We start from the raw sequence: 14,540 nt of genomic DNA, 5'->3' as shown, positions 1-14,540 counted from the left end.
GGAAATTCAGCTCTGAAGTCGGGAAGACTCATCTTCATTTTTTTTAAAGGTAAAGTTGCATATACATTTTATATATGCGTTTGCTTCTTACAGATGGGCACTTCTGAGGAACCCGATGAAATGCCATTGTCAGATTCTGAAAGTGCGCATGTCATCCTTGGAAGTGTTTTGCTCTGGAGGATAGCCTCAAGGTCTCCCAATTCTGCCCAGGTTAAACCATGATTTCTGATTACTCTCCAAACCCTTCATTTCACAGAAAAAAAACACAAAACAAAACATGAATGTTCAGGGAAGTTTAAGTGACTTTCCCTTCCAAGGGTCAAACAGGCAGGTTCTGAACCGAGATCTCCTGGTCTCCCAAGTCTAAGGTCGTAGCCACCTTCCCTCACTGCCTTTTGGATTCTTTGATATGGAAGCCTTCCTAGGGGAATTTGCACTGCCTAGATTAGACAATAAATGATTCTCCAAAAGCAACATTTCACCCACTGTGGCATCTAGGTAGAAAAGGTGCCTTGGGGCTGGCAATAAAAGTTGGGAGCACTTTCCCAGTGCTTCCTGCACCTGCCAGTGGAAAGGAAAGGCCAGCTCTAGTTTGTCAAGTGTAGCAACCGAGCCTGTATGAACACTCTGCTACCATAAAGGTAAAGAGTGATTTCTGCTAAAGAAGATTTTTTTACCTGATTATTATCTAAATACTCTGCGAGGGCAGCAAAATAGTGATGGAATACTGGATTTGGAGTTAGACCTGAGATACATCCTTGCTGTTGGACCCTGACCAGGGACTTCAACATCTCTGAACCTCATTTTCCTCAAATATAAAATGGAAATAACCCCTTCTTACAAGATAGTAATGTGGGTCATATGAAAATAATGTGGCCCCATGGAAAGAGTGCTACATGTGGAGTTGGGAAGGCCTAGCCTCAGACATTTACTATCTGTGTGACTGGACAAGTCACCTAACTTCTTTTTAAAATTTAATTTATTTAAAATATTTTTCCATAGTTACATGGTTCATTTTCTTTCCCTCCCCTCTCCCCCCGACAAGCAATTCTACTGGTTTATCAATGTGTTATCACTTTATACCTATTTCTATATTTTTCATTTTTGCAATAATTTTTTGAAAACCAAAACTCCAAATCTTAAAACCATATAAATAAATGATAAATAAAATGTTTTCCTTCAGTATTTCTTTTCTCACAGTTATTTCTCTGGATCTGGATAGCGTTTTTTCTCATAAGTTCCTCAGTGTTGTCCTGGATCATTGCATTGCTATTAGTAGCAAAATTGATTACATTTGATTGTCCCACAATATTTCAGTTTCTGTGTACAATGTTCTCTTGGTTCTACTCATTTCATTCCACATTAGTTCATGGAGGTCTTTCCAGTTCATATAGAAAACAAGCAGTTTGTCATTTCTTATAGCACAATAGTATTCCATCTACATCATATACCACAATCTGTTCAGCCATTCCCCAATTGAGAGACATCCTCTCATTTTCCATTTTTTTTGACAACATAAAGAGTGTGGTTATGAATAATTTTGTACAAACATTTTTCATGATTTTTTTCATGTCTCTTTGAGGTACAAACCCAGTAGCAGTATTGCTGAATCAAGAAGCATGCATTCTTTTAAAACCTTTCAGACATAATTTCAAATTGCATTCCAGAATGGTTGAATTAGTTCACACCTCCACCAGCAATGTACTAATGTCCCAATTTTGCCATATCCCCTCCAACATTTATTACTCTCCCCTGCTATCATTTTAGCCAAATTGCTAGGTGTGAGATGGTACCTCAGAGTTGTTTTGATTTGCATTTCTCTAATTATCAGAGATTTAGAATACTTCCTCATGTGCTTATTGATAGTTTCGATTTCTTTATCTGAATATTGCCTATTCATGTCCCTTGCCCATTTATCAATTGGGGAAAGGCTTGATTGTTTTATACAATTGATTTAGTTCTTTCTATATTTGAGTAATTAGACATCTGTCAGAGTTTTTTGTTATAAAATTTTTTTCTCAGTTTGTTGTTTCCCTTCTGATTTTGGTTGCATTGCTTTTGTTTGTACAAAACCTTTTCAATTTAATATAATCAAAATTTATTTATTTCATATTTTGTAATTTTTTCTAACTCTTCCTTGGCTTTAAATTTTTTCCTTCTCCAGAGATCTGACAAGTATACTATTTTGTGTTCACTTAATATACTTACAGTTTCCTTCTTTATATTCAAGTCATTCACCCATTCTGAATTTATGTTGGTGTAGGGTGCGAGATGTTGATTTAGATCTAATCTCTCCCATATTGTTTTCTAATTTTCCCAGCAGTTTTTGTCAAGTAGTGGATTTTTGTCCCCAAACTGGGGATTTCTGGGTTTATCATAGATGTCTTGCCGATGTCACTTACCCCAAGTCTATTCCACTGATCCTCCCTTCTGTCCCTTAGCCAGTACCATATTGCTTTGATGACCACTGTTTCATAATACAGTTTAATAGCTGGTACTTCTAGGCCACTTTCCTTCATGATTTTTCATTATTTCCACTGATATTCTTGATCTGTTGTTCTTCCAAATGAACTTTGTTAAACTTCTTTCTAATTCTATAAAAAAGTTTTTGGTAGTTTAATAGGTATGGCACTAAATAAGTAAATTAATTTGGGTAGAATGGTAATGTTTATTATGTTAGCTCATCCTACTCATGAGCAATCAATGTTTTTCCAATTGTTTAGATCTAGTTTTAATTGCTTGCAAAGTGTTTTGTAGTTGTGTTTGTATAATTCCTGTGTTTGTTTTGGCAGATAGATTCCCAAGTATTTTATATTGTCTAGGGTAATTTTAAATGGTGTTTTTCTTTCTAACTCTTGCTAATGTTATGTGTTGGAAATATATAGAAATGCTGATGATTTACGTGCATTTATTTTGTATCCTACAACTTTGCTAAAGTTGTTAATTATTTCTACTAGCTCTACTTAAATCAAATTTACTTGATTCTCTAGGGTTTTTTAAGTAGACCATCACATCATCTTCAAAAAGTGATAGCTTGGGGGGCTGGGGATGGTAACGGCTCGGGGGAGGAGGGGGAGGTGGGGGCGGGGGAGAAGGGAGGCCGCTGCCGCTCGTGCTGGTTCCGCGCCGCCACCGTGGCCATGATGATCCACGGCTTCCAGAGCAGCCCCCAGGACTTCTCCTTCGGGCCCTGGAAGCTGACGGCGGCCAAGACGCACATCATGAAGTCGGCCGATGTGGAGAAATTAGCTGATGAGCTCCATATGCCATCTCTTCCTGAAATGATGTTTGGAGACAATGTTTTAAGAATCCAACATGTTTCTGGCTTTGGAATTGAGTTCAATGCAACTGATGCTTTAAAGTGTGTAAACAACTACCAAGGAGTACTCAAGGTGGCATGTGCTGAAGAATGGCAAGAGAGCAGGACGGAGGGTGAGCACTCCAAAGAGATTATTAGACCATATGACTGGACCTATACAACAGATTACAAAGGAACATTACTTGGCGAAGCTCTTAAGTTAAAGGTTGTGCCTACGACAGATCATATAGACACAGAGAAATTGAAAGCCAGGGAACAGATTAAATTTTTTGAAGAAGTTCTGTTGTTTGAAGATGAACTTCATGATCATGGAGTTTCAAGCTTAAGTGTGAAAATTAGAGTGATGCCTTCTAGCTTTTTCCTGTTACTGAGATTTTTCTTAAGAATTGATGGCGTGCTCATCAGGATGAATGACACAAGGCTCTACCATGAGGCTGACAAGACTTACATGTTAAGAGAATACACTTCAAGGGAGAGCAAAATAGCCAATTTAATGCATGTTCCACCAGCCCTCTTTACAGAGCCCAATGAAATATCACAATACCTACCTGTAAAGGAGGCAGTATGTGAGAAGCTGGAGTTTCCAGAAAGAATGGATCTTAACCTTGCAGCTACACAGGAAAATACATGCATGGAATCTAAATAAAATGTCATACAATATGAACTCTCTGTGGAACCCTCACTGGAGATCACTACTTTTGGGGGGTGGGGGGAAGATTAGGGGAGGGCTATCTAATAAGACAATGAGCTGCCTTTCCTTGTGTCGAGATTTTCTGTAGCCTTAAAAGAAGGGATGAAAAGCTTGATGTAGGCAGGTTCTACACAGCCTGCTATTCATACCACCTGCCCATATCTATCCATATCTAAAATTAATGGGAGACTGAATTGAACCAAGGTTTTGAGTTGTTACAGAATGGGATCTTAGCAGCAGATATTTATATGTCCTAAAGAGCAATCAGAGGCAGTGGGCATGGAATTACCACAAATATTGTTTTGCATGAAGAGTTTAATTAAGTTAACCAAATCTAGTAGTTCTTTTAAAATTTTCAAAAGATTCCTGGGAAGTGAAAGATTGTGCATTTTGATAGCTTTTCAGTTTTAGTTTTGCAGAAAAATACTGACAAAAAGCTCTGCTAGAAAGAAGTGACTTGAGTTCACAAGTTAATCTCATGTTTTATATTAACAGAGTAAGTTTATGTTTTCCCTTGAAAAACCATTGTGTTAAATGGGATTTTGAGGCAAAATGTTCATAATTAGAACCAAAAAAATTATTTCTAGAATTTCAAGCTAGTTCATCTATTGAAAGAGTAATTAATAATGTTTCTCTCTCAGCTATAGTCCCTCACTGGCAGGTGTGCTGGTGTTACAACTAGTTTTTGGCTGTCATCTTATAAAGGCAGGTGCCTTAATTTTGGTTCTGTTGATGTTTTTTGTGCTTCTACCTTATATGACACCTTAATGTGAATAAATATGCTGAAGTTAGTACCAGTACTGAGAAGTTTTAGATATCTATCTTATCTATCTCTTGGATCTGGTATTAAGGAGAAATATTTTATGGATTAAGTCCTCAGCTAGATTTTTTTTTTCATAAGATATTGGGGGTTGGCATGGGGTATACGAAAATGAGGAGAAAATATTTTTAAAATAAAACATAGTTTTTATATTTAAATTTTCAGATTTCTAATATGACAGGGGAGAGAAGTTGGTAAAAGGGAATAAACTTAGGACCCGTGGAAAAAAGACTGGATAACTTTACGAAATTTAAAAAAATATGGTCTTTAAACTTTTATAAGTGTTTTTTGCCTGTCTACATAGTGCATGTAAAGCAGAAAATGATTACTATAGCATTGAGTAAGAGATTTATTAAAATAAGTGGGTTCAAAAAACTTTGTTTTAGTTGAGTTGTTGAGTTTTACCTTCCTCATTTTAAAATATAATATGCAGCTCTTCTGCTTTTGCCCTTTGGCAAGGTTTTAGAGTTGGTAGGGTATTAAGTTTGGGAAGATCTTAGTTGAAAGGATCTGCCAAAGAGTATACTTCCTAAAAAATTGTATTTAAACCTGGACCCTCTTAGACGTTTATAATTTCACAGAATGGTGCTGTTGTGAACCACCCAGAAAGTGAACTTTATTAGCAAATTTAATCAAACTTTTAAGGAAATCATCTACCTTTAACTCTATCACCTCAAAGCAGACATATGAAAGCAAAATTTAATCTGCTCTGAGAGAATGCATTGCATGTTTACTGGGAAGCCATCTATTCCTCTATTAAAGTGTATGCTTTCTCTTTAGACAGGAAAGTGTGTATACTGTATGTGACTATCTGAATAAATGTCTACTTTGTTTGCCATGTTATTTTGAATGGAAAAGACTGCTTAAGACAAGTTGTAAAATATTAAACTTTAACAACTGAAAAGGATTATCCATCAAAAAAAAAGTGATAGCTTGGTCTCCTCATTGCCTATTTTAATACCTTCAATTTCCTTTTCTTCTCTAATTGCTACTGCTAGTGTTTCTAGTACAATGTTAATAGAGGTGATAATGGACATCCTTGTTTCATGCTTGGTCTTATTTGGAAGGCTTCTAATATTTCCCCATTGCATATGATGCTTGTTGATGGTTTTAGATGTATACTGTTTATTATTTTTAGAAAAGGTCCTTCTATTCCTATACTTTCTATTGTTTTCATAGGAATGGGTGGTGTTTTTTGTCAAAGGCTATTTTTAGCATCTATTGAGATACTCATGTGATTTTTGTTTGTTAGCTTGTTGATATAGTCAATTATGTGGATGGTTTTCCTAATGTTGAACCATCTTTGCATTCCTGGTATAAATCCCACTTGATCATGATGGATAACCCTCTTGATCACTTGCTGGAATCTTTTTGCTAGTATTCTATTTGATATTTTTTCATCTATGCTCTCATTAGGTTAGATTGGTCTATAGTTTTCTTTCTCTGTTTTTGATCTACCTGCCTTTGGAATCAGTACCATATTTGAATCATTAAAGGAATTTGGTAGGACTCTTTCTTTGCTTAATATTTCAAATAATTTGTATAGTATGGGGGATTAGTTGTTATTTGAATGTATGATAGAATTCACTTGTGAATCCATCAGACTCTGGCAATTTTTTCTTAGGGAGTTCTTTGATGGCTTGTTCAATTTCTTTTTCTAATATGGGATTATTTAAGTATTCTAATCTAGGCAATTTATATTTTTGTAAATATTCATCTATATCACCTAGATTGCTATATTTATTGCCATATAATTGGGCAAAATAGTTTTTAATGATTAGAGGTGAGGTCTCCCTTTTTGTCTTTGATACCATTAAATTTGTTTTCTTCTTTCCTTTTTTTATTGGATTTACCAGTACTTTGTCTATTTTATCTGTTTTTTCAAAATATCAGCTTCTAATCTTTTTGATGAATTCAATAGTTCTTTGTTTTCTTTTTTTTAAAAAACCTTAACTTCTGTGTATTGGCTCCTAGGTGGAAGAGTAGTAAGGGTGGGCAATGGGGGTCAAGTGACTTGCCCAGGATCACACAGCTGGGAAATGGCTAAGGCCGGATTTGAAGTTCTTTTACTTTTGATTTTATTAATTTCTCCTTTGTTTTTTAGTTTTTCTAATTTGGTTTTCATCTGGGGATTTTTAATTCATTCATTTTCTAGTTAAGTTGCATGCCCAATTCATTAATCTCTTCCCTCCCTAATTTGTTAATATATGCACTCCGTGATATAAATTTTCCCCTTAGAACTGCTTTGGTTGCATCCCATAGGTTTTGGTAAGAAATTTCATCATTATCATTGTCTTCAATGAAATTATTAATTGTTTCTGTGACTTGTTCTTTCTTTAACTTATTTTGGAGAATCATATTATTTAATTTAGAATTAGTTTTGGGTTTGCCTCTCCATGTATTCTTATTAATAACTATTTTATTGCATTATGATCTGATAAGGTTTCATTTATTATTTCTGCTTTTATGCATTTGTTTGCCATGTTTCTGTGCCCTAGTATATGGTCTATCTTTGTGAGTGTTTCATGTGCTGCTGAAAAGAAGGTGTATTCCTTTTTGTCCCTATTTATTTTCTCCATATATCTATTGTTAAAAATAAAGGGGTACAAGAGAGATATAGAGATATAATGATGGTGATGATATGTATCTGTTTATGATCTCCTCAGTTGCAGTTGGTGGGAGGAACACCTACTCCTATCACCCTGTTAGGGATTCTTTAACAGCAGCCCAAGTAGGGACCCCTGAGAGATTAGATAGATGGGTAACCTTTTCAGGCCCAACCTGGGGTTGGATAAATTGTTATTGGGCAATTTGCCCAATCTGCCTTGGATGACATTCAGCATCTGACTGTGTTTGACTCCTTTCCCAAGGGATGTGATAGAAAGAACACTGAGGAAGGTACTTGTTGTTGAACACTCTTTTTTCTATAAATAGGGAAAGGATAACAAGGTCAAAGATTGGGGATTGGAAACCCTATTGATCTATTATCTATAAACTAATTAACAATCAAGATTAGAGGAATAGATCAGTTGAAGGCTTGAGATTTCACCCTCACCCTTTATCTCTGGCCAGACTTGGCCACAGCCAAGACAGAGAATAGGGAAGGCTATTGCTGTAGATGTATTGATGGTCTTTATTCTCTTAGCTCTCTCACTACCAGTATTGGTGATTCACTAGCTCTCACAGTCTATCAGGAAATAGATTCAGGCTTATTCCTACCTTCTTCTTCTTAAATCATCCTTTTCCACCCTTCAAACTACCCTTCTAGCCACCCACTGCCCAGATTGAACCACAAAGTTTGGCAGAGATCTGGGATCTCCAGTTCTCAGCCTCTGAATCTATAGACTTCCCTCAAAGTGGCTGTGAGGGGTATTTATACAGTCGGGCCAACCAATGTTTGCCCCTGGCTCATGGCACCTGGGAACATTTGGAGTCTCTCAACTGCCATCCCTGTCACTCAAGATGGCATCCATCTCTTTCCAGATTATTGAATATAACACTATTTACAATAATTTTTCTAGTAATTAATTCACCTCTCTTATCTCTTTCTTATTTATTTTTTGGTTTGATTTATCTAGATCTGATAGGGGAAGGTTGAGGTCATCCACTAGTATAGTTTTGCTATCTATTTCATCCTTGAGCCCCACTAGTTTCTCCTTTAGAAATATGGATGCAATACCATTTGGTGCATACATGTTGAGTACTGATATTTCTTCATTGTTAGGATGTTATTACCTTCCCTATCTCTTTTAACCAGATCTATTTTTACTTTGGCTCTGTCAGAAATCATGATTGCAACTCATGCCTTATTTTTCTCAGTTGAAGCTCAATAAATTTTGCTCAATCTTTTTGTTTTTACTCTATATATGTCTGCCTGTCTTATGTGTGTTTCTTGTAGGCAACATAAGGTAAGATTTTGGTTTCTAATCCACTCTGCTATTTGCTTCCGTTTTATGGGTGAGTTCATCCCATTCACATTCAGAGTTATAATGATCAACTATGTATTCCCAGATATTTTGATTCTCTCTCCTTGTCCTGCCCTTTCTTCTTTCACTATTTCTTTCTATACCAGCGTTTTGTTTTTAATCATTTGCCCTAATCCCCTCCCTTATTGTACTTCCCTTTCTTCCCTCTCCCTTCTTGTTCCTCTCTTATTCTTCTTTAGGGTCTTTTTAAGGTTCCCCCCACCCCAGCCTCTCCCTTCCTAGTGTTGTTTCCCTTCCCAACAGTCCTTTTGTTACCCTTCTTCTTCTCTATAGGGCATGAATCAATTCTCTGCCCCAATGGATCTAATTGTTCTCCCCACTTTAAGTTAATTTCAATGCACTTAAGTATTGAGTATTTCCTCTTTCCAACCACTTTACCCTTCTAGTATATTGTTATTTTCCCCTGTTGGCTCCATGCGCTTTTTTATGCAATATAAATTTACTCCATTTTGTTTGTTTTCCCATTTTTCTTAATATTACCTTCTTTCCCCCCTAGTTTTGTATATATTTGTACATACATACATACATACATACATACATATATATACATATATATATATATATGCATATCTATATATCTATCTTGACATTTCTTCCTATAAATTTTGTCACTGTTCCCTCTATGTAAACTTCTAGGGAAACAAATCAATTGAACTTATTGGGTCCTATAAAGAAAAGATCTCACTTCCCCCTCTGGCAACCCCCCTCCCCCACTCTCTTAATTACCTTATGGTGATTCTCTTGAGTTCTGTGTTTGGGCAGCAAACTCTCTGTTTAAGTCTGGTTTTTTCTTTATGAATACTTGGGAGTCCTCAATTTTATTGAATGACCATGCTTTCCCGTTCAAAAAAACAGTCAGTTTTTCTGGATAGTTGATTCTTGGTTGTAGACTCAGTTCTCTTGCTTTCTGGAATATTATATCATATGCCATCCTGTCCTTCAATGTAGATCCAGTCAGATCCTGTGTTATCCTACCTGTGATTCCCTGATATCTGAATGACTCCTTTTTATCAGCTTGTAATATTTTTTTCCTTGGTCTGGTAGTTTTTGAATTTGAGTATAATATTCATGGAAGTTGTCAGTTGTGGATTAAATGTAGGAGTAGATTTGTGGATTCTTTCAATTTCCACTTTTCCCTCTTGTTGAAGAATGTCAGGGCAGTTGTCTCTGATAATTTATTGTAAAATGATGTCTAGACTTTTTCTTTTGTCATGATTTTCTGGTAATTCTTAAATCATTTCTTCTAGCTCTGTTCTTCTAGATCTTTGATTGAATCAATGAGGTGTTTCATATTTTCCTCAAATTTTTCATTTTTTTAAATGTTGTTTTATATATTCTTGCTGCCTTTTGAAGTCATTTGCTTCTACTTGTTGAGTTCCATTCTTTTTTTAAAACATTTATTAATATTTATTTTTTTGAAAAGTTAACATGGTTACATAATTCATGCTCTTACTTTTCCCTTTACCCCCCCCCAACTTCCCCCATCCCCCCATGGCAGATGTGTATTTCCACTGGTTTTAACATGTGTCATTGATCAAGACCTATTTCCAAATTGTTGGTAGTTGCATAGGTGTGGTAGTTTTGAGTCTACATCTCCAATTATGTCCGCCTCAACCCATGTATTCAAGCAGTTGTTTTTCTTCGCTTTCCACTCCTGTAGTTCTTCCTCTGAATGTGGGTAGTGTTCTTTTCCACAAATCCCTCAGAATTTTCCTGGGTCATTGCATTGCTGCTAGTACAGAAGTCCATTATATTCTATTTTACCACAGTGTATTGGTCTCTGTGTACAATGTTCTTTTAGCTCTGCTCCTTTGAGTTCCATTCTTTAAAGACTGAATTTCATCCCTGGCTTTTTGGTCATCCTTCTCCTTCTGGTCTGATTTTCTTTGCAGATCATCTTTTGCCTTCTTTGCTTCATTTTCAAACTGGCCAATTCTGGCCTTTAAGACTTTATATTCTTATTTTAGTTCATATATTTCATTTTTTCAAATTATCTTCAGCCTCTCTTGATTGCTTTTTGAGTTACTGAAGTTCTTGAGTTAATTGAATTTTGAGATCTTCCAAAGCTTGTGTCCAATTTGCTGGAACTTCTTCCTCTCCTTCTATTTCTATTTCATTTGTTCTCTTTTCACTTCCTTGAAAGAAGCTGTCAATTGTCATTTCTTTTCTCTTTTTCTGTTGTTTACTCATATTTTTTCTTTTTCTGTTCTGCTAGTTTAAGCAGATGGATTTAATGAGCTTTGATGAAAGATCTTCCCTCATCTGGCAGTGGAGGTTTGTAGTTACTTTCCCTGCATTCTCTGCAGTGGGAGGGGATTTGGAGTTTCCTTGCCCTCTGAACACTTCTTTTCAGTCCAACTCATGGGATTAAGCCTGTATTGGTTGGATTAGTCTGTATTTCTTAATGTGCCCTGAGGCTAAAATCTCGAAAGGAAAAAAAAAGTCAGGGGGAGAAGATGGAGTGTTTTCGCTGGGCTGTCCAGGAGTAGAGTCACCCTGCTCTATACTTGTATTTTATCTGGTTTTCTTTCCTCCTGAAGCCCTTTGTTTTCTATCTTGGTATGATGAAACCAGGCAGTCTGAGGTTTAGCTCCATCTAAGCTGCCATCTTCTGAGCATTTTTTGCTGTGTTTCTCTGGCTTTTTCCTCCAGTCACCTCCCTGGTGCCTGTGCTCAACTCTAGGAGTCTGGCACCAGCAAGGCCCTCACTCCAGGCCAGTATGTCTGCCTGCCCTGAGATTTATGGGGCCACTGGAGACTCCACACAGAGAGTGTGGGAGGAGTCCTGGGATTCCCCTTCTATACCCTCAGACTTGACAGTTCAAGAATTCAAGCCTTTTTCTTGGGTACCTCTTTAGCTGTCCAGAAGTAGGATTCCCCCTGGTCTGTCCTGTTGTTAGATTTGGTCCTCTTTCTTCTTGAAGAGCATTGTTTTCTATCTTGCTGTGGAAGGGTGCAGTGGTTTTAACATTTGCTCCATCTAAGCCACCATCTTCCCAGAATCCCCATCACAATAGATTCAAGGTCTCAGGGTTCCAGGTCCAGCGTTCCTCCACATCCAACCAAGAACAAGAAGTGATTATTTTTTTTGAAAAAAATTATTTAATATATTTAGAATATTTTTCCATGGTTACATGATTCATGTTCTTTCCCTCTTCTCCTCCCCCCCCCCAGCCTCCCCTTAGCCAATGGGTTTTACATATTTCATTGATCAAGACCTATTTCCATATTATTAATATTTGCATTAGGGTGATTGCTTAGAGCCTACATTCCCAATCATGTCCCCATCGACCCATGTGATCAAGCAGTTAATTTTCTTCTGTGTTTTTACTCTGAATGTGTTCTTCCTCTGAATGTGAATAGTGTTCTTTCTCATAAGTCCCTCAGAATTGTCCTAGATCATTGCATTGTTGCCAGTAGAGAAATCTATTACATTTAATTTTTCCACAGTGCATCCATCTCTGTGTATATTGTTCTCCTGCTTCTGCTCCTTTCACTTTGTATCAATTCCTAGAGTTCATTCCAGTTCACGTTTCATGTGATTATTAATAGTTTTGATTTCTTCATCTGGAAACTGCTTATTCATGTCACCTGACCACTGTCAATTGGGGAATGGCTTGATTTCTTGTATATTTGACTTAGTTCCTTATAAATTTGAGAAATTAGACCTTTGTCAGGGAATTTCGTTATAAAATTTTTGCCCCAGTTTGTTGCTTTCCTCCTAATTTTGATTTCATTGGTCTTGTTTGTACAAAACCTTTTTAATTTAATATAATCAAAATTATTTATTTGATATTTTGTAATATTCCCTATCTCTTGCTTGGTCTTAAATTCTTTCCTTTCCCATAGATTTGGCAGTTATACTATTCTATGTTCACCTAATTTACTTATAATTCCCTCTTTATATTTTAAGTCATTTACCCACTTAGAATTTTTCTGGGTTTAGGGCGTAAGATGTTGATCTAAACCCAATTTTTCCCATATTGTTTTCCAAATTTCCCTGCAGTTTTTGTCAAATAGTGGGTTCTTGTCCCAAAAGCTGGGATCTTTGGGTTTATCGAACACTAGCTTTCTGAATCATTTACCCCAAGTTTATGCCATTGATCTACCCTACTGACTCTTAGCCAGTATGATATTGTTTTGATGATCATTGCTTTGTACTACAGTTTAAGATCTGGTATTGCTGGGCCCCCATCCTTATCTTTTTGTTTTTCATTAGTTCCCTTGACCTTTTGTTCTTCCAGATGAACTTTGTTATAACTTTTTCCTAATTCAATAAAAAAGTTTTTTGGTAGTTTGATAGGTATGACACTGAATAAGTAAATTAGTTTAGGTAGAATTGCTGAGTAAGCCCAGTGCTAGAAAGCTTTGGATCTCAGTGCCAGAGCCTGGAGCCTCCAGGGTTGGTATGCAGTGTTTTTTTTCTTTAGTGTAGCCCACCTCATGGAATTTGGGGGTTGCCAAGGACCTGACTTTGCCTCTGGCATGGTAGGTAGAGGGGGAGTGGTCCACCCATGTTTTTCCTTGTGCAATTTTGCCCTATAATAACATTTCTCTGCCTTTCATGCTGTAGTCTGTGGGAGAGCTCCTTTGCTCATCATGCTTTGATTTCTGTACTTTTGAAATGCTTTTTATAGATCAGTTTGGAAAGATATTCAGAGCATCTTTAGGATTTCCCTGCTAGTATGCTGCCATCTTGGCTGCACCCCAAGACTCATCTTCTTGAGTTCAAATCCAATCTCAGACACTCACTAGTTCTGTGAACCTTTGTGAGTTATGCCATTTCATTTGTCTCAATTTCTCACTTGTAAAGTGAGCTGGAAAAGGAAATGGAAAACCACTACAGCATATTTGCCAAGAAAACTCTAAATGGGGTCATGAAGCATCAGACACTATTGAAAAGGAAAATCAAAAGAGAAAATTCCCTCTATTGCTGAAAGTTTTTTCAAGTTTCAGTCTTAGATTGCTACTTATATCTCGAGAGATTAAATACATTCTCCAGAGTCACACAGCCAGCTACATCACAGGTAGGATTTGAATCCAAATTTTCATGGAATCAGAGCCACTCCTTAAAATACCATTTAGCATCCCTTTTTGATACATAATTTGAGTTCTGTATCTGATAGTATTGTAGGACAGAAACATGCATCACATTTTTGAAGAAGGGATTAGGCATTTTTGGCTTGTTACATGTTTTTAAAAGTTTACATATAGTATATGGGCATGAAATTCACTGCTTTCCATCTCGTTTGAATTCTATTATATTTGGGAGGATAGAAAGGGCACAATCTGGGCACAAGCATATGCTTAGAATGTTGACAGCTGATGTATCAGTTATTATTTTGTATGTCAAGAAGCTCAATAGTGGCATTTTGTTATGTTCATGCCTTGCAAAGTCCTATTAGTATCTTAGTATTGTATATTTAGTAATGTTGGGGCAGTTAGGTGATGCAATGGATTTAGTGCTAGGCCTGGAATCAGGAAGATATCTTCATGGATTCAAATCTAGCCTCAAATACTAGCTCTGTGATTCTGGTCAAGTCATTTGCCCCTATTCCCCTCAATTTATTCATGCATAGAATTAAATGGAGAAAGAAATGGCAAACTTTGCCAAGAAATAGGGTCACATGAACAAATAGGGTCAGAAAGAGTCATACATAAATGAAATCACTGAATAATAATGAATGTTTTGCTCTTTTTGAGTTCCAATCACTACATGAGGTA

General features: G+C 36.5%; 1 protein-coding gene across 1 annotated transcript; it reads left to right on the top strand.

Moving 5' to 3' along the window:
* Window positions 1-3,140: 3,140 nt before the first annotated feature.
* LOC123246206 (TIP41-like protein) lies at window positions 3,141-3,971 on the top strand. The gene has a single exon (XM_044675144.1). It carries the CDS (start codon window positions 3,141-3,143, stop codon window positions 3,963-3,965), a length of 825 nt encoding a protein of 274 aa, XP_044531079.1. The 3' UTR covers window positions 3,966-3,971.
* Window positions 3,972-14,540: the final 10,569 nt, after the last annotated feature.

Source organism: Gracilinanus agilis, chromosome 4 (genome assembly GCF_016433145.1).
Source record: "Gracilinanus agilis isolate LMUSP501 chromosome 4, AgileGrace, whole genome shotgun sequence".
Lineage (NCBI taxonomy): Eukaryota > Metazoa > Chordata > Mammalia > Didelphimorphia > Didelphidae > Gracilinanus > Gracilinanus agilis.
The sequence above is the reverse complement of the archived record's forward strand: the minus strand, read 5'-3'. Positions and strand labels throughout refer to the sequence as shown.